Below are 19,192 nucleotides of genomic sequence, written 5' to 3' on the forward strand. Positions count from 1 at the left end.
CAATAAATGTATTAGTAATTACACTTGCAATGAAAGGCAGCTTTTCATTAGAAACACATTGAGCTTAAGCTTTCTGTGAAACTGAAACCACCAGTCACAGTCCCTCTGTGTATCAGAGTTTTATCATTTTGTTTAACATTTGCACATGTGGTTCGACAGCACAGAACACTAACTGCATCCAAATACATACCCAGCTATCAGACTTCTGAATCTCAAATAAATATGTCTGGTTTACCTCAGCATTTATCTCAGCAGAAAAGATCACTAGGGCACAAACTGATTCTATTAACATTACCATTTAATTAGCGCTTGTGTTAAAAATTATTCTGACTTTAATAGGATAGCAAACTGAACCAGAAAGATTGGAATGGCAAAATTATTTCCAAATTAATTTTCTTTTAATGTAATTTTAAACATTTTTTTCAGCAGTGCATAGCAAAGCAAGCCTAAACTTAGCCCTACTGCAGCCATTAGAATCTAGATCAAATCTTGATGTTCAGCAGAGAGAAACAGACACAAATGAGACTTTTGCATACTCTGTGATCTTACCTCCAACTCCTGCTCCCTCTGTAGTGCAAATTGTTTGAACGACTTGACGATAAGGCCAGCATTGGAGCAATCGTAGACGAAAATGGAAGGACTGCCCATCCAAGTCTGCAGGTCGTATATGGATAGAGGAATATACTGCGTATAGTTCTGCAAGAAGAAACAAGACATTCGAGTTACACCGAGGCAAAGCAGCAACAGAACTTATTTGTGAGATAATGAAATACACACAAAAAAATCCATTTTTGACACAACAAAATAAAACCTAGATTGTACCCTGGGCATATTAACCAAGACAAACACCAATCAGCATCTTCTAATAAGGAGAACTACACACCCACCTCCTAAACAAACGTCAAGTAGGTTTTATTGTGGTATTGTCTGATGGGCTAAACTTGAAACTAGAGCTCTAAAAATCACTAAAGAGTGCTCTGAAATATGCTAACCATCCCAGTGAGCATTTAACAGTCCAATTTTAGTTCAAACTTCCGCAACACTGATAAAAGACATAAACAGGTTGTCTTTAACATCAACTACCCGGCACTGAAAACTCTGTCAATATTTCAATACGGATAATTGAGACTAGGTGGCCCTTCAGCAGCTGCCCTTGTCTCAGTTTAATGAGGTACTTCACGATTTTATTACAGCCTCTAAATTCTGTGCAACTTTCAGAATTATCCTATAAAATTAAAACCAACAAAGACCGGCTTCAGCAAAGTGAAGTTCCAACAAAATCAACTTCTGTAAATACTCAGTGCTTCACTCCTCCTCTTCCCTGCTCCTCCCACCAAATAACTGGAAGCAAGAGCTCCTAAAATTAGAAAGACGATCAAAAATCAGGCTTAAAATTAGCCATGCAGGGCCATACCCTAAACTAAGGGGCAGCACTGAAACGATAGCCGAAGCCGCACGGTCTGCAGCCAGAGGGCAACCTGGCCCCGCTCGCGCAGCGGGCTGCTCCGCCGGACGCCGCGGGACACGCTGGGATGCTGCTGTCAGCATCAGCAGGGTGACGGATGGGATCATAACACCCAGTTAAAGTCAAGAGACTTAAAATAGCTGTAATAAAAACAGTAAACTTTTGCAAAAATCAAATTTTCAAGGACACATCTGTATACATAAAGTCTGAAGTGATCATAAACCGTATGTTAAATAAGGTAGGAGATATTAAGTCATTTCAAAACCCGGTCTTGACCATACATAAAATCGTCAGTTGTTTTAATAAAACTGATGAGAAGAATTATTGCTCATAAAAGTCAAAGTTTTAGAGAGTTCAGAGTTTTGCAAATTGGTACAGGACAGGATGATACACAAACCTTATCTGTGGCATAGACCTTTTCTGGGCTTTTTTTTTTTTTACAACAGCAAGGGGAGCAAACTGATGCACCGCTAAATCTAAGCACATTTCAGTCACAGTAATTAAATATAAAGAACTGCTCTGACACACACACAATCGATGAGATTTTATGGACACACATTGTTTTAACTTTAAATTTATAATACATATTGCTACAGTTGGGACTGAATTATGTTCACTAACATTGTGACATTTCAAACCAGCAGAACTTTATGTTCACAGTTTATCTGGGGGGAAACTATGTAACTTAACTAATTTGGTGATGACATGTGAATTAGATAGTTTGAAGAAAAAAGGAGCATTAAATAATAGTTCTGTAGCACGGCTGCTGGAGCCGATCCTTTGGCGCTGTCGTGTATCCGGCTTGGGCCGTGCTGGGGCTGAGCCCGAATGAGCTTGCCTGTACGTTTCCTTCCCAGGACTGACTTTGGTTTTTAGCATGAAAGTTCCCGCTGAGTTAACGCAACTCCCCAGATCCACATTTGGTGGCTGTTTACAGGAATGATGCAACACAAAAATGCAACAAGTAACAATCAGGCTAAAAACTGATTTTGAACAATTTTCATAAGCAACCTCTTAACAGCTCAAAAATCTAACAAAAGTGCTTCCGATTTTGCAGAGAAGTTCCCCGGAACTTCAGAACAAACACGCTGCGAGTTGGGGGAGAGGCAGCTCTGTTTTAAGCCACGGTGGGATCTTCCTGGAAAGCGGTAGCAAGCCGAACCAGGAGAGCAGCATCGCTCCCGGTTGCTACAACACACACAGTACATCACGCAGAAAGCACACCAAAGCGCAGCTTCAAAGCCCGGCAAAATGCCAGACAAGGCCAACTCGTCCCGTCCACAAGGGCTCTCAGCCCCTCCTCTGCGGGCCTGCACCGTTACCACAGGGCAGGCCAAACCAGGAAACCTACAGGAAAGGTAACGTACGGTTCCGTAATTAAAGGCCGACTCCTAACGCACACGAACAGGAGCGTTTTAGGGCAGTTTAAAGCAACGAAGCACGGCGACCGCCTACGGCGTGAGGCAGAGCCGCAGCTTCTGGCCCTCGCCTGGTCAAGCAGAGGATGTTGCAGCAGAGCAGAGCGGTGGACAGGTTCAAGCACAGCCCTGTTAGACCTACGGCAGCTAAGAAGCGTTTGGAGAAGGATCAGCAGAGCTCCCCCCCAAGCTCTAGCCTCTCTCCACGGCTCCCGTCCAAGGGAATATGCCTCCTGCTTTGGAGGTGGAAGATGATTTTGGCAGATGGCCAGAAAGTTCCCGAGAAATACAAACAAGGGAAGGGAACTGACAAGTTTCAAAAGTTTGTCTCAACAAAGCTTGAACACTTGTGACAACACTTTCACCCAGGCTTTCACTGCTGCCTTCCAGAGACAGCCAGCAACACCAGAGGGGCTGGATCACCTCAAAGGCTGCAGAGGGTCTTCTGCAAGGAAAACCGGACAGCAGCTTCACCAAGGACTCTTACCAGTTGCCCAGATCATAAAAGATCACTCGGAGCAATCTCAAAATATCCTGTGCTTGCTGCTCCCAAGCATCTAACAGTGTTTTGGAAGTATTTGGAACATCACTCAAAAGACGTTCAGATTCTTACAGCTTACCAACCAAAAATAATTTAAATGTCAGTTAGAATAAAGGAATAGTTTCCGAAAGACATAGGGAGGCAACCACGAGGTCCATTTTCCAACTGTGTCACGTTACTACACTAGTTGCAGAATCTGCTTCTGCCTACACATATATTTCACATCCTTTTGTACAAGAGAAAGTCATACCAAACCCGGAAAAAGGAAATTTTCAAAATAATCATCCCTTCCAAAGTATGATAAAACTTCTCTTTCAAGTTCTTATCCAAGATGAAACAATGTTTGAAGAGTATATAGTCATTAATTTCTCTAAGGCTAAAGAGCTTCTTCAGAAGGTTTGTGTATTCAGCTTCTATCCTGGGATTTCTCAACCTAATGGATCTCTCAGGAATCTCAGAAAATAAACTTTGTGGTGATGAACCTATGGAAATTTGTCCCTAGTTCTTTCTATATGTCTAATTATCTCACTAACAAAGAGTTCAGGAACATTTTGTTTGTCAAGCTGCAACGCAAAAATTAAAAAATTAAAGCACGCCAAGCCTTCAGGTGCTGTTCTGGAGTAATGCAGCACTTGTTGAGCAGCTGCCATTAAAAGATAGGAGAAAAACTACAACCAAAAATATGTTATGCTTCCTTTAATGCTGTCTCTCAACCCATGAAGTTACAGAGCTGAAACGATTTCCGAAGAGCGAGGATTTCTAGGGAAGGAGGAAGGGCAGGGGAAAGAGGCACGGAGGGGGAGGAGAACCAGACCTCCCCACACCATTTCCCACATTCTCTACCCCGAGGCAACGCAGCCAGGAGGACTCGTCACTATTGTCTTCTTTTTCTACAAAACATATATGTAAGGTTTTAATTCTAATAAAATGAACAGAGATGGGTATCAGATTATTTATTTATTGCTATTTTCTTTATCTGTCAGACTAGATTAAGTAACAAAAACACAGGCTTGCTTCATAAGGGAGCCCTGAAAGATGAAGGTAACCACAAAGGTACTTATGCGGTAGGAAGTGTAACATGTCAAAACCTACGAAAAGTTAAACTCAAGAAAAACCTGCATGTAAGAGACAAGGTAGGTTTGGTTTTCAAAGATCAGGTTAATTTAGCTATCATCTTTTTAAGTGCCTTACCCAAATTGCACCACACTATTTCCTCTTCCATGTGTCTTCCCAGCAGAATTCAAACTCTGTTTAACTAAACAAAACAACTGAGATACGTAGCTGAAGCGAATCAGGCTAAATGATACTTGCTGAAGGTTCTAATCTTTTTTTAATCTACATATCAGAATATACCATTTTTATATCAATTTTTTTCATAGTTCATAAGACAAATCAAAAGAGACTGCAGCTCCTAATCAGCAGTGGAGTCCTCAACCACCTTACCCCAGCTGAGATTCCAGAAAAACTGGCAAATACCCAGTAACTTCTTAATAAAGCATTTGGCACAACACACAAACTTCATCGAACAGTAATTTCCTCTTCTTCCATGTGTATCACATTCTGCCCAGCATTCTTTCTGGCTTATTTATTACCCACTGGCTGGTAAGTGAGAAGAAGGTCACCGCTATTTGTTCTGAAACACCAAATTCAGCTTCAGAATGAGCTGTTTAAAATAATGGTCTGAATACTGATCAAGTCTCCAATACAGATGCATCACAATAAAATGATGCCCTCTTGTACTCTCTCCCTTTCCCTTCCACCCCTACCTCTTTCAAATTACCATTGAATGCTTTTTCAGTTATAAAATAATACACATGAACTAAGAGAACAGAAGTTCAATAGGCCCCCAAAATAAAATAGGAGCCAATCTATAATAATGAATGCAGGTTCTCTGGCAGCTGGATGCACTTCTCAGCTACTGGCAGTATATCTCCATTTCCTAAGAGTCCATCCTAAATCAGTTACCCTTAATAGACACTAAATAGCTTAACTAAAGGGAAAGCAAAGTACATTTAGGTCAACCCAGTACCACTGGCAAGGTGATGAATATGAATATGTGAGAGAGATAGTTGTACAAATCATAGCTAAGCAACAGTGGCAAAAAGCTTTAGGAAAATAAAAGATACCTATTTCATTGTACTCAGAGGTTCTTCGATACTCTGTGCTTTAGAAATAGAACTAGCCACAGTTTTGGTGGCCTCATGCTTTTTTCCCCATGTAGTTTGAATCATGGCTATTCAGGGTTAGTTTTAAGCATAAACTTCATTAACTTCAAGACCTTAACAATCAGACAGCGACATACGGCAGCAAAGCCAGGTCCATCAAGGAGCTTCATTCACCATTTGCTCCAGACTTGACAGAGGTAGGGTGCTACATCTGAAAAACAGATGTAGTGAAGCAGCTGGCTTCTCAGTGTTTTGTAGTGACCCTCAGTGCATCAGAGAAGGCTCTCCTACTCTGCAGCGGGGAGAGGGACAATCTCTTTGGTTTCACAGAAGAACTTCAAGGACACGGAAGAAAGCAAACAGCCGTCAGTGCGGAACTAAATAAGTATTTGTGAACACTTTTCAAATCCTGAAAGTTCAGTTGTTCTAACAAAACAGTAATAGAATTTACATAGCAGTGAAAAACATTCCTCTGTTTTGCACACTGATCCTCAAAGACGCACCTTATTGAAGACCCAGATCTCCCCGTTCACTGTCGGCCTGGGGACACCATGTCCATTGTAGTGGAAAAGGACCCGCTCTTCCTTGGCATTTCGACGTAGTGACGTACACAGTTTCTTAACTTCATCCACCGTAGGATCAAGACTCTGCTTGTATCTGGCCTAGTAACATAAAATGGAAGTTAATCATTTTAACTGTAAACACAAATCTATTTAAGATGCATGCATCTATTCAAGAAGGAAGTACACACATAAACTGGCATGTTGGAAAAAGAAAACATAAAACATTTGTTAGACAGCTGAATAAACAAAATATGTCTGTTACTTGGTGTGTGGGAATGCACACACACATATAGTAAGATGACAGGTATGAGTTAGTTTACTACTCTGAACTTTGATCCATCTCCTCCAGGGACTGCTAATGTTCAAAATGCCTTAGAAAGGTCAAATACATTTTCAATATTAGCCAGCATCAAAAATGACCCCGTACAATTCTCTAATCCTCAAATTTGTGCCCCGTGAACCTCCAAATGAACAAAATTCACTCAAAGACAGACAAATGTACAAGTCTGATATTCTGTAAAACTCAGATCTCACACCGAACTGTTTCTTCCCTCCTATTGAAAAAAGGACGTGGTTCTTGCTTCAGGCCTCGAAAGCAATGGAAGAACCAAGTTGCAGGGCAGAAAGGTTCAGACCGGTATCCGACACAGGACTGCAGTAACCACAGCAGCACCTTCCTCTTCCCAAATCCCGACTCCTTAGTTCCGCGGCATAAGGGAATCCCCTCTCAGTAACGAGACAGATATAAAAGAAGCCCGGCCAACACCTCAGCAAACATGTTAAACCTAAATGGAGTTGTGCCATTTTGAGCTAGACCCACGGCCCGCCGGCAGCAGACCCCAGCGCTCACCCGCAGCCCCGGCGGCAGGATGCTTCTCCTCCTTCCCGGCGGGACAACACCGACTCCGCAAACAAGGGAAAGAAAGGGGAACCGCAGTGAGATTTGAGCAGAGACCGGAACAAGGACACGGAAGGAAAAAGAAAGGGAAACAGCCTTTCCTCTCCACTCCCTTCACTCCTGCACTTGGAAGCAGTACAGGCAGGAACACAGATTTTTAAAGCTCCTAATGAAACCTCTGCACTTCAGTACCATCTCCAGCATTTCTCATAGAGCTATACATATATGGGGACAGAACTCAGCAAAAATGGTAAAGCATAATTCTATACAACTGGAATATAAGCAAGCGTAACACAACATGAAAAATGTTAAGGCAAAAGGTTTGGCTTCAAAAAGAAAAATGGCTAACTTGTTGCAATTATTCACACTACCTACTCCCCCAGCAGACACATTTTCAGTAACCACTATACTCTGAATCACGATAGCTCATCATCATCATCATCGCTACTACCAGGCTAGAAATGCTACTACGTTTCAACAGTCTTTGCCTCCTCTTCAGGTAAGAGGAGGCTGAATAAACCTATAGCTGTTTGAGAAGTAATTAGTTACCTGTAGATACTAAGATGCACTACACAGACCTGCAGAATTACAGAAAAATAAATGAATGCACAGTCAGCAAGTATATGACAGTTTCATTCAACGTTAGGTGATAGACAAAAACAAAGAAAAAAAGATCAAAACAACCTAGCATAACATTAACAAACTTTTAAATTAACTCATTAACTACTAGCTGTTAAGGTCAGGCACCACATGATCCAGGCTGTATGCGTCCCAACCCCGAAGGAAGAAGCCTACTGGTTAAAACTCTGCACTTAATGAGGCCACAAATAAATGTGATAATTATTACATTTCATAATCTCGTCCCCACTACTTTATGCTTTATGACAATGCCATTCTGATAAAAAAAGCGCACACGAGTCCCAGGGACCTAGCACTCACACAGCGGGGTAAAGAGAAGGTAACTGAGCATCAGAAGCTTCTCTTGTTCCTGGAAAAATTTGATATTCAATATCATTACAACTTTGGCTGTGGACACTGTATCATCGTTCCTAGCTGTATCAGCCTACGAGCGTGTAAATCTTAGCACATTTTATGTTTGGGGAAAAAAATTGCTGTAAGAAGTCAACATTTCAAATACACTCTTACTCAGATATGTTCAAGATTCCTAAATAGTAGCTACTTCGTCATACTCAAAGATGCATTTTCTTGAAGCCAGGCCAAATAATAACAGTCTGTTAACTGCCCTTTGACAGATAAAAGCCTGTTTCTCCTTTTCTCCTCCAGACCTACAAAGAGAAACTGATAATCCAGAATCACAATGGCCTAAAAAATAAATGCTGACGTAGTGAAACAAAGAGCTAAGCGTAAGAGTAGGACAACTGTCAACATACCTCCACAAAAATCCGCTTTTGAAAGCCTGCTTATAAATCAAGGTCTCAGGCTTGGGCTTTTTAAGCTTTCTATGATACTCAGAGATACAAAGGTCTAAAAATATCATAGTAAAAAAGGACAAAGCACATTATGTAAAATAAAAATGTTTTGCTTATCTGTGTAGCTTGAAAAATAGATATCATCAAACAGTCAGCATTTCCAGCCAATAAGCGAGATGGATACGCTAAAGGTATCATTTACAAGATTGTAAGCATGAAGCGAAGCAAGCAAAAGAAAAGAAAATGCAAGAAAGCGAACCAGTGGTTGGACGCTGATACCTTTTGGGGGCTTTCATAACAGGTAAAGAGGCCGTATTAATCTCAGCACAGACCTTGTCTCTCTCCTTTCAGTGTTGTTATAAAGGTGCTGATTTGCAAAAATGCACACCTTAAATCACATTCTGCCTGCTGGCACCTTTACAAGACACTATAACTGGAGTGGTGGGTCATTTTTCAATTCCTTTAAAATAAATAAATAAATACACTCATTGGGACACTCCTCACATCCTTTTAGCATAAGTATTAAATACAGCTAGCAATGACCGGAGGTGAAATCATACTGTAAAACAAAAGCCTGTAGATTTAAAGATCCAAAATGTAAACATATGATTTACACATTTATAAACACGAAGCTGAGAAGAGTGAAAAGGAGAGAAGGGAGCCCATAAGTGAGCAGACAAGCACCTACCTACCAGCTAAGGCCTTTCAGGCAGGAATTCATCAAGCACCATTCACGTGCACACTACAACAACTGGCTATCGGAGTAGCTAACTGGACCATGCCTTGTCTTTTTCTTTTTCTTTTTTTCTTCTAATATCTTCAAGGCTTTTCTCAACAATGTGCGGGGGGAAAAAAGGAGACTAAGCACAGAAATTGCAAGAGAAGGTCAGGGGTTGTTTGGCTGATTGGGGAGGGGGGGTGCTAGGTGTGGGGGAGAGGAGAAGGTTACTCTGGGGGATAGACTACAGTTTTTAATAACTTTTAAAAATGACCTAAGGTTTTCCTTCCAGAACAGGACTACAGAAACAGAAGGACTTTGAGGAAAACATACAGAAAGAGCATAAAAACCTTGGTTTTTGTTTTTCCCCTCCATTCATGATCATTTTAGCCAGATGTCAGACTGCCAAGACAGAAGTTTCCCAAATTCTGTCCCTGTTACTGCAGGATGTCAGAGACGATTTAAATGTCACTGACACTAAATCAACTGGCAGAAATACAGACCAAAGAAATCATCCATCCAACAACTGTAGAGCTCAAAGCTTTGTTTATTTGCTAACAGATACACTTCTGCTCTGTCACGCACTTTGTCAACTTAGTGCTTTTTTAGAAAAGCGTGAAGGTACGTGCATCCCTGTAAAGCCTTAACTCCGCGGCCTGAGCTGTGCTCTCGTCCTCAGGATGGAAGACTTTCAAACTCGAAAGGAGAAGGCAGACAGAAGAGCGAGGAGAAAGACTGAAGAAGCATTAATCCTCTTAAAAGTCTAGCCAGCAAATCTGAACTGTGTTACAGTGCTGCTTTATTTCTGTGCAACCACAGAGTCAGCTCTGGAGAATTCCCCTCTGCAATCAGAAACGTTTAGCACAGAAGGCACAAGTGTTTCTTCTCCTGCAACCATTTTTTTTCTTTAGCAAAACAGGCTAAAGAGCAATCTTGAAAGAGATAAACTAGTTTGCATGAAACAGAAAAATTACAATTCTTATTGTAATACTTATGCTCTTGATCTTCTGTTTAAGAGCTTCAATAGGAGCTTCACAAATGCTCCCATATTAACGACAGCAGGTTATTTTTCTAAGGGAATTGAAAGATGGTCTTTAGCACGATGCAGTTGCATGTAACATTGGTCATTTCCTGCTAAACGAGAACAACATATTCACTGTGCAACATTTCTAACTGAACAATGTCATTAGCTACTCAATTTTGGGTAGAAAAAACTTGCCAAATATTTTATACAGCATCAATTACAATGGATAAATAATTAACTCTAGATCTTCAAAAGATGCAAAGCTTCCTTTTAGAGTAAAGAAAAATATTTTAATTATGAAAACTCCTGAATTTAAAGAGTTTCTTATGCTTCTTTCCATCTAGGCCTCTCCAGACATTTCTGTGTTCACGTTGAAGTGAGGAGGCATGTCAGGACAACAGTCTGCATTGCAACTGAGAACCACAATCATACTTTAAGAACATAATTTCGATGTCGTATAGCTCAATTTCTTTTGCATTCAGTTCCTTCCACCACTGCCTTTACGACGTCCTGAGAATCAGTGCAGCAGGTCTTATTCCTACAGTCAACTCAAGCGCATTTTTTTCCAGTATCCCACTGTATCTGCAGCTGACAAGTATTTTTTCTTATCAGAAAAATTTGCCAAAGGATGCAAGTGTGCAAAGTTGTTACACCTTTCATTTTGTTAAGATTAAAGTGGACTAAAACGCAACATTACATACTAAGCCACAGGCTGCCATTCCTGTCGAGCGCCAGGGAAGACGTTAAGGACGACCATCCCTCTCCAACAGCACACTCGCATTTAAGCTATGAAATGTATAAACACCAAAAGAGGCAGCACACGCTACTCAGTTCCCACTTGCACGGACACTGACGGAGTTTCTCGTCCGTACAGCCCTACGACACTACATAAATATTGTTCCCCAGACAATCTATTACAAATATTTGATTTCAAAATTTCAGGAAAACTCTGGGACAGAAGTCTGACTTCCAGGATTAAAAAAAAGTATTGTATGAGGCATTTAGAGAAAAACATATCTCCTTGGAGCAACGCCATGGCTCTGGAGCAGCCCGCATCAACCAGCAGCTGCAGCCCTCCTCTCGTCCCTAAGCTAAACGGCCTTAACCGGCAAGACTAGCAGCAAATCACCCAGACGAAGAAGCTGCTGCAGCAGCCAGCGGCACGTGGGAGCTGCCGAACGCTGGCACCGCGCGAGGGAGCAGAGCGCAGGGGACGGCCGCGGCCAGCGACCCAGCACCGGCACGCAGCAGCCCGGGGCGAGCACCCCACGATTTGAACACAGAGGAAGACAGCAAGAATAAGATGAATAAAAATGGAGAATATACTATTAAAGCTCATTTTTTTCATCACAAAGAATAGTAAATTACTCCTACCATGATGAAATCAAAGCCACCATCTTTGAGAAAGAAAACATGGATTCTCTCAAGCCAAGATCTATGAGGAGGGATTTAGTTCTTTCAAAGGATAAATAAAACACCCACACGGTTGTTGATTAGCAGGTGATACAGCAACCCCTCCAAGATGAGCCTGACTAGAGGGGAAAAACCAGCTCCCTGCGTTCATCAGTTCCCACCCTACTGGGAAATGTCAGTATTTATTGGCTGCGTAAAGTAGTTCCCACAGTTCTGTGGATTTTGTGCTTAAATTAATGGCTCTGCTTTGAAACCTTTACCCAATTACAGATTATTCTTCTACTTTGAAGGGGGCCAAGACAAATCAAACCTAATCAGGAAGGCTCCAAGTGAGAAGCCCCTTTCCCAGCATCTCACAAGTTATGCTCAGACCAGCAGGAACTGCAGAAGTTGCTGATTTTGTGATAAAGTGCTGCTGGTATCGTTCGAGAAACCAGAACCTGACTCATTATTTGTCTTGCAGACTCCAGTGTGCTCAACCCTGCCAGATGCTGAGTTCAGGGAACTCACCTCAGGATTAGGTCCTATAAAAAGAAGAAATGGAGAGTTCTGAAGGTGACAATTCGAGGATAAGCGATTTTTAAGTTGCTGATGTTGCCTACCCCATTAATGGACTACGATAAGAAGAAGGGTTTGGAAGCCAGGCCAAGTTTCTGTCCTCATTTGGCACCCATCAGCCCTGCAGAGTGACAGACGCATGCTGGAGCACCAGGGCATTTTCATCAGGGAGATTAATTTTTTCCCTCCTGAAACCACAAGAAGAAACCTATTTTCCCACCAGAGTTACAAAATTCAGGCCTTGATTCTTCGTTCTCCTGCAGCCTAAAACCTCTGCCCTGGTTCCCGAAAGGCCCCACAACAGGGACCAAAGCGTGCGTGCGACTCAGCGGCAGAGCAGCAACACCTATAGCACAGCAGGAGTGAGCTGTAGGGAAAATGCATCAGTTGGCATGAACAGGCTTTAGTATTCACAAATTATAATTTGCCATAACATTTAGCATAAAAGCCTAAAGTTGCTCACCTTTTATCACTAAGAAACTTTACTAAAACTGATGGGCATGACCTCCATAAAAATAAATTCATGTTTCTACATTTTATATTGGCATATGATCCCAAAATTGCTTTCCCTAGTAACTTCATCCTGGTGAGGTCTGCTGCTTTTGGTTAGTTTAGATTGGAAATCTTCAGGATAGCTACATTCCTCAAAGTTATCATAAAGATACATCAACTTTGTAAGATGCTAATGTGAACAGCTATATGGAGGGTAAAGATGGTCAAACTGTGCGGGTGCAGAAAAGGCATCATCTGCACAAGGACAGAAGCTCCGCATATAGAAGTTAAGAAATTCTCAGGCACAACTTGGTTAAGCAGGATTTAAACCCGTACGCCCCTTGAACAGCATTTCACAGATTAACCTGTTCAGGCTGTTTGGAGTGGAGTGACAGGGCAAGAAAGGAATAGCTAAGATACAAAAGTACTTTGACAAACACTGAGGAATGCCTTGAAACTCGCCATGCAAGGACTAACGAAGTTCTCCAAGAAATCATAACTCTGCTCCTTTAGCACCGTCCACATCTCCTCTTCTCTCACTCCCTTCTCTCCTCAAGGGCCAGGAAGGCCCTGTCTGAACACGCTAGCACGTAAACGAGTCCCCAAAATAGGAAGGGGTCAAGTAAGACAACTTTGTTCTTCTTGAGAGACTACCTGCGCACTGCCGTACCATCCTCCATCTGAAGAAGTCGTCCAGTTTTGTCAACAGGATCTATTCCAGCATTCAACATTTCAGCTGCCGACTGAAACACACACTCTTCTACACTTCCTTACAGAAGAAACCACAGGCACAATCCTTCCCAGAACAGACAGCCGTTTAAAATATAAAAGCTTCATTTTGCTGAAGATTTTTTTTAAAACAGGTATTGGCTGACCAAGAGTCCCACATGCAAAATAGCAGATAAAAAGTTAAAAACAAATAGTTGCAGAGTTCCATACCGCTACAGGTAAAATGAATAAAAGGGAATCAGTATGTTTGTAATATTTGAAGTTTTAAAATTCACTATAACACAGAAAAAAAAAGCAAACCATCAGTTGATACTCAGGCATGAACAACACAAAAACAGCAAAGTGCAGAATAAGAAATTTTTCAATCTCACTGCTTAGTCCCATATCATCTTGGAAAACAAGGCCAGGTTGGAGTTTGTGAAGTAATCTAGTCCAGTCCCATCCCAGGTGTCCTGAGGCAGAATCAATCCAGTCTGTATCCTTCCTGGCAAACGTTCGTCTAACCTATGCTAAAGGCTTCCAATGGCAGATGCTCAGAAGTCTCTCAAGGCAGTGAGTTTCCAGCACTTGTCATAAAAGTTTTTTCCTAACTTATCCTAACCCTTCCCTGTAATGATTCACAATAATCCTTTCTACCTTATTCTTCAAGGCAGCTCTCCCGCTCAAGGTGAACCTCGGCGTAAATGGGACAGCACACGACACTGCGTGGCTGCCGCACTGTCGCTTAGGGCAGATTTGAATCCCAGTTTCCAAATGAAGATGCATTAAACCTCGCTCTTTACCATGCACACAGACAGCCTACTTAATATGATTTAATTAAAAGGATTAAAAGCAATCTAATTATTCCAAGAGAATGTTTTTGGAACAGTGCCCAAATTTGAAAAACAGAAATATAAAATTCCTAACAAAGATATAAATTACTAAAACAAGAGTAAAGAAGCCAGCAGCTCCAAGGGCCAGTGAGGGGCGAGTGTGCTACCTATCTCACCGCACGCGTGCCGCACGGAGAGCTACGCCGCTGCTCAAGGCTGCTGTGGTTGTTCCATGATCCAGTTCAGCCAGGACGTTCTGCGAGGCCAGAGTGATCAGCCTCTAGGGCAAAAAAAGAGGGTTAAAAACACTAATGGAAACTCTTGGGGCAACTGTGAGGAGCTCTGAAGCCCAGCCACCTCGAAACAGATGCTGTCATGCTGAACCTGCACGAACAGTTACCACTTTGGGGCTGGGTAGGAAGGATCACTGAAAGCAGTCTGGAGGTGCTCTGTTGCACACACACAGACTTCGGAAAATGACAAAGCTTAGAGCAACGGCTCCAGAATTTCTCACTAGTTACCTGCAATGCTGTATTTTAAGGCACGTAACTGGTAAACCCACAGCACGATGCCATGTTTTTTCCACTATTTAACTATTAACAAATTATGTTCATTCATTTTCAAATTGCTTCATTGGCCACACCACCAGTTAAATAATTAGAAGACTTTCAGCTAGGCCTGCAATTTGTTTTAAAGGAACACTATGCATTAGTGTTTGTAACGGTCACTGCAAGGTGCCTTAACAGGAGACAGCATTGCATGGCAGTAAGAGGCTATTCCTTCCGATTCAACTTGCACGGATGATGATAAAGTCAGGCCCACATCTTGTAAGGAGGAGAGAGAAAAGAGAAGGGATTTATTAAGCAATAATTAAAAGAAACAGTTTACTGGTTCATAAGATATTCCAAAATACCAGGTTCTGAAATGACAGGAAGAACTCTTACAGAAGGTCTACACTCAGTTTTTAACCAAACAAGACTGCTCCAGGTTGAAGCTTTGACATCCAAAACTTGCTACTCAGCGGCATGTCGATGGTACTGTGCGAAGCCAGCCCTGGAAGGAAGCACACCTACCCCAGGTCCTTCTCCCCAGCTCTAACAAAGCAGAAGAGTAACTTCAGAAACAGATTATTTCTACAACAGATGAAAGAATTTACCCAGTTTAGGGGAGGGGACTCCTGGGATTACCACCCTATTCTAGCCACTGGATGCCCACGGTCCCGAACGTGACCTCTTCATTGCACGCAACCACCGCAGCCAGTCCCTGTGACTCAACTGCAAATGCCACCCAGCAGGTAACTCCAGCGGCCGCCTTCTCCGACAGCAACACGAACACCCGACTGCTGACGGGCCACGGCGCGGTGTACGGCAACACACCCACAGCGGGGTGTAAGGGCAAGTGTTGATCACCATCGTCAGCATTAGAGCATTCAGACTCATCTCTTATATTCAAAGCATCAAATAAAACCCCTGCAGCCCAAGATGATTCTCAGATGTTGGAGGATCTATTAATGATGAACACTAAAAATTCTAGATTTAGTTTGCCTTAAAGTTGAAAAAGTAGAATTGAATTAATTCATAGTCCACATTTTAGGGGCAACTGTCAGTTTGATGCAACATGTTCCTCAGAACGTCTGGAACAAACTCTGACTTAGGCATGTAAAATATGCCTATATATGTCAAACAACTTTACAGCCACATACTTGGATGACTATGTTGTGCCGTGTAGCAAAGCAACATCACTGACATTTAAAATTTTTAAAACTACTGAACACCCTGGAAACATATAAAGTAATGAAAAAGAATATTTCCAAAAATGAAAGCACTAGTCTTCCCAAGTGAAATAAAACTCAAAGATTGGTGGTACCGTTATTTTATTTAGCTTAATACACTTAACTGAAAGACAACTTTTGAGTAATATAATCATTCAGAAAATGAAAGGGACGAACAACGAGAATGTGTATTCAAAATCAACTATGCTGAAAACACTGGAGAACAGTGGAGATGACCAGAAAAGTTTAAACCTACCTCACACCTACACGCACATGCTTCTGGCTTGATTTTCATCCTTCCATAAAAACTTTGCCAATTTGCATCTCCACTACAAATGCAACAAAGTAGGGAGACAAAGACCATCTCCTCTTTTATACCATTTCAGAGCTATTCACCAAAAAGACTATCTCAACGTACCTTTATTAATTATTACAGCTTAACTGTTGATGAAATCAAAATATTTTCATCTGATCCACATTGCTTCCCTTTCTGTATTTTTATTAGATAATGAAGATTAAGGAACTATAATTGACATTTACAGTGTTTCGGCATAATGCTCTGCACTGAAAGTTGTATACTAGTCAAATTATGTAATGAAAAACTTTGTTCCCATGCTAAGTATGGGCAGTTTTTTGACTTTTAGCCTTACGACATAAAAACAGATTGAAAATGCTATGTATATACAATATGTATATTACAATAACAGTAGGTTTCTACATAGCTGGTCATACAACAGGCAGTTCAGAAGAGCTCTTGATAAATACTATTCTTAACCTACAAGTTTCACAGTGTAGAAGCAAATAGCTAATGACATGAAAAACTGGAATAAGTCCTTGTATAAAAATACTCTTTATCGGGCAATTTAATTCAGCAATCAGTATATTAAAAGTCTGATTTTGAATCCTGGTATAGGAGAAAGCAATTCTATACTGCATCGCTGCTCTAGGCTTTAGTCACTACATGGGGGTAACACCGAGTGGTACCTATACGTTAGTGATACACGATACCAAGGCGGCTCGACCGGACCTCAGCGAAGCCAATGCCAGCCTCAACCTTTAAGAGCGCTGGATTTTTGCAACGGGAGGGGCAGGAACATCTTTTTGTTACAGTCGACCTGAGGGCTATAAAAAGACTTTAAATGAAGAACTCTTCATAAGGAGAGTATAAATATATAACAGACCAGACTAAAGGAAAATTACCCTCAGTGCCACTGACAGAAATAGAGATAATAACTTTTGCTGATAGCCAGGATCACACGTCTGCCGCATGACCGCCGCAGCCGAGAACACGGGACCGGGCGAACCCAGGTTACAGCAAACTCCAGGTGCCCTAACGAGTCAGCACTTGCTGCAGTTTCCAACAGCCTTTCACACAGTTTATGAAACTAGATTGAAAGTAGAGAATGAAACATGCATTTATTTTTGCATGGCAAGGAACTCCTTCAAATCTCCACTCATTTAGACTACGAAGCCCTCCAAAATTCTTGCTTAAGTGACTTCATATAACCTTTCCAAATGAGTAAGAACAAAAATTAGGAACAATGGAAGACTAAAAAAGCTATTATTTATAATAGAGCAAAATTAACACAGAGCATTTTAATCATACATAACACAAATCAGTTTGTGCTTTATATACAAACATCCCTCTGAAACTTAGTCCTCACTTAATACAGAAGCAGTAGCATTTATACTTGCACATTAATATATTAAAATACAATAGGAATAACTAAGATGAATTAGAAGAGGCATCCTGTTAGCATATTTTTATTTACTTATTTTAAAAACATTCTACAAAATCATTCTGTAATGACATACAAGAAAATAAAAAAGGGGTGAAAACAATTTCAGTAAGCTTCTCAAAAGGTTTAAATCATATTCTAGCACAGTGGAAAGGAAGCTCACAGTGACTTGTGCCATCTTTTCTGTCCTTATAAGGACTCAATCTTCAACTGTATTGTTCTAGGTTGGATGTTCAAACTCACCCATGTTTCTATTTCTCTGAAGGTCATAAGTCAGATTTTTTTCACTGAATATTCAGAGATTCTCTACAAGCTCCTCCAGTTCTTTTATTAGGAAACTTTTTGATGCTGAGTAGAAAGAAGAAAAAAAATAAAACTCCAAAATGAGCTGGAGAAGGCAGACAAGCTTGTGCATGCAGAATGCTGATAGTTACAGGAAGACCAGATAAGCCACAAAATCTCTGAAACAGCTGCACAAGCGTGTGCAAGGGCTGCACAGCCCATCACCAATATCTTGCTGCACCAAGTAAGAAAACTGTTACAGATACAGACCACAAAGTTCTTCTTACGTCTGAATGCACCAAGGTGTTGTAAAGACAAACGGTTATGCTTATTTTTGAAGTGTGTATTTATAAATCGTAAGTGAATTTCTACGTGGAAATGGTGCACATGCATTAAACACTAGATTCACATTTTCCTAAACACCTTCCTAATTTCCTTTCTTTACTCGAGAAAAAACATCGTTAAAGCCCAGCCAAACCTCAGCTAAAGATTCATTCTCGTTTGCTGCAACCCCTGTTTAAGAAACACAGGTGAAAGCTGTACACTAACTGTGGATGCGAGGCATCACTATGATTTGGGAGTTTTTGGTTGCGGGGGAGCAGAAGCTGGTGCTTCTCCTAGCCACTGAGTTTTCTTCTCCTTAGGAGATTTTAAAATAGAAGTTATTCTGTCAAAATATAAACCAGATTTAAAATATGATGACATTTTGATTTTTGGTATGAAAAACACTGTAGATAAATCAACACTTCAACTACCAACAAAAAATCTTCAATTAAATCTATAAACTGGGTTCCAGAGGACTAAAAAGATTACAAGATGCACAAGGACTAGCATAACAACATAAAAAAAGCTAATGCACAGCATGATTACTTGTTCCAATTGCTTGGGAGTTACGAGATTTCAGAAGCACGTGCTTACAGTTCAGCTGGCTGGAAGCAGACAGCCCTCAGTCACAGCCGACACGGCCATCATCAACCGCAGCCGTTAAAAGCAAGGATTATCGACAACCTTTCCACATCCCTATCACAGCTCCACGAGTTGCTGAACAAAAGCATAAACTAAATTAACTCAAGCATTAAATTACTGAACTTTAACTGCATTGTGTAGCCTCTGTTTAAAACTGCCTGGGTGCCAGGAGATGGGAGAGCAGTGAGCGCAAGTTTCTTTAAATGAA

The 19,192-nt window shown here is 41.2% G+C and overlaps 1 protein-coding gene across 2 annotated transcripts in view; it reads right to left on the bottom strand.

The window, feature by feature from the left end:
- RPTOR (regulatory associated protein of MTOR complex 1) overlaps positions 1-19,192 on the bottom strand; it is a 162,733-nt gene that overhangs the window by 111,113 nt on the left and 32,428 nt on the right. For both annotated transcript variants that reach the window (XM_026112966.2, XM_026112964.2), the window contains exons 4-5: positions 6,093-6,251; positions 550-696 (exon numbers count right to left, since the gene is read on the bottom strand). In XM_026112966.2, coding sequence (XP_025968751.1) covers positions 550-696; positions 6,093-6,251 — 306 coding nt within the window. The remainder of the gene's footprint in view (positions 1-549; positions 697-6,092; positions 6,252-19,192) is intronic.

Source organism: Dromaius novaehollandiae, chromosome 18 (genome assembly GCF_036370855.1).
Source record: "Dromaius novaehollandiae isolate bDroNov1 chromosome 18, bDroNov1.hap1, whole genome shotgun sequence".
Classification (NCBI taxonomy): Eukaryota; Metazoa; Chordata; class Aves; order Casuariiformes; family Dromaiidae; genus Dromaius; species Dromaius novaehollandiae.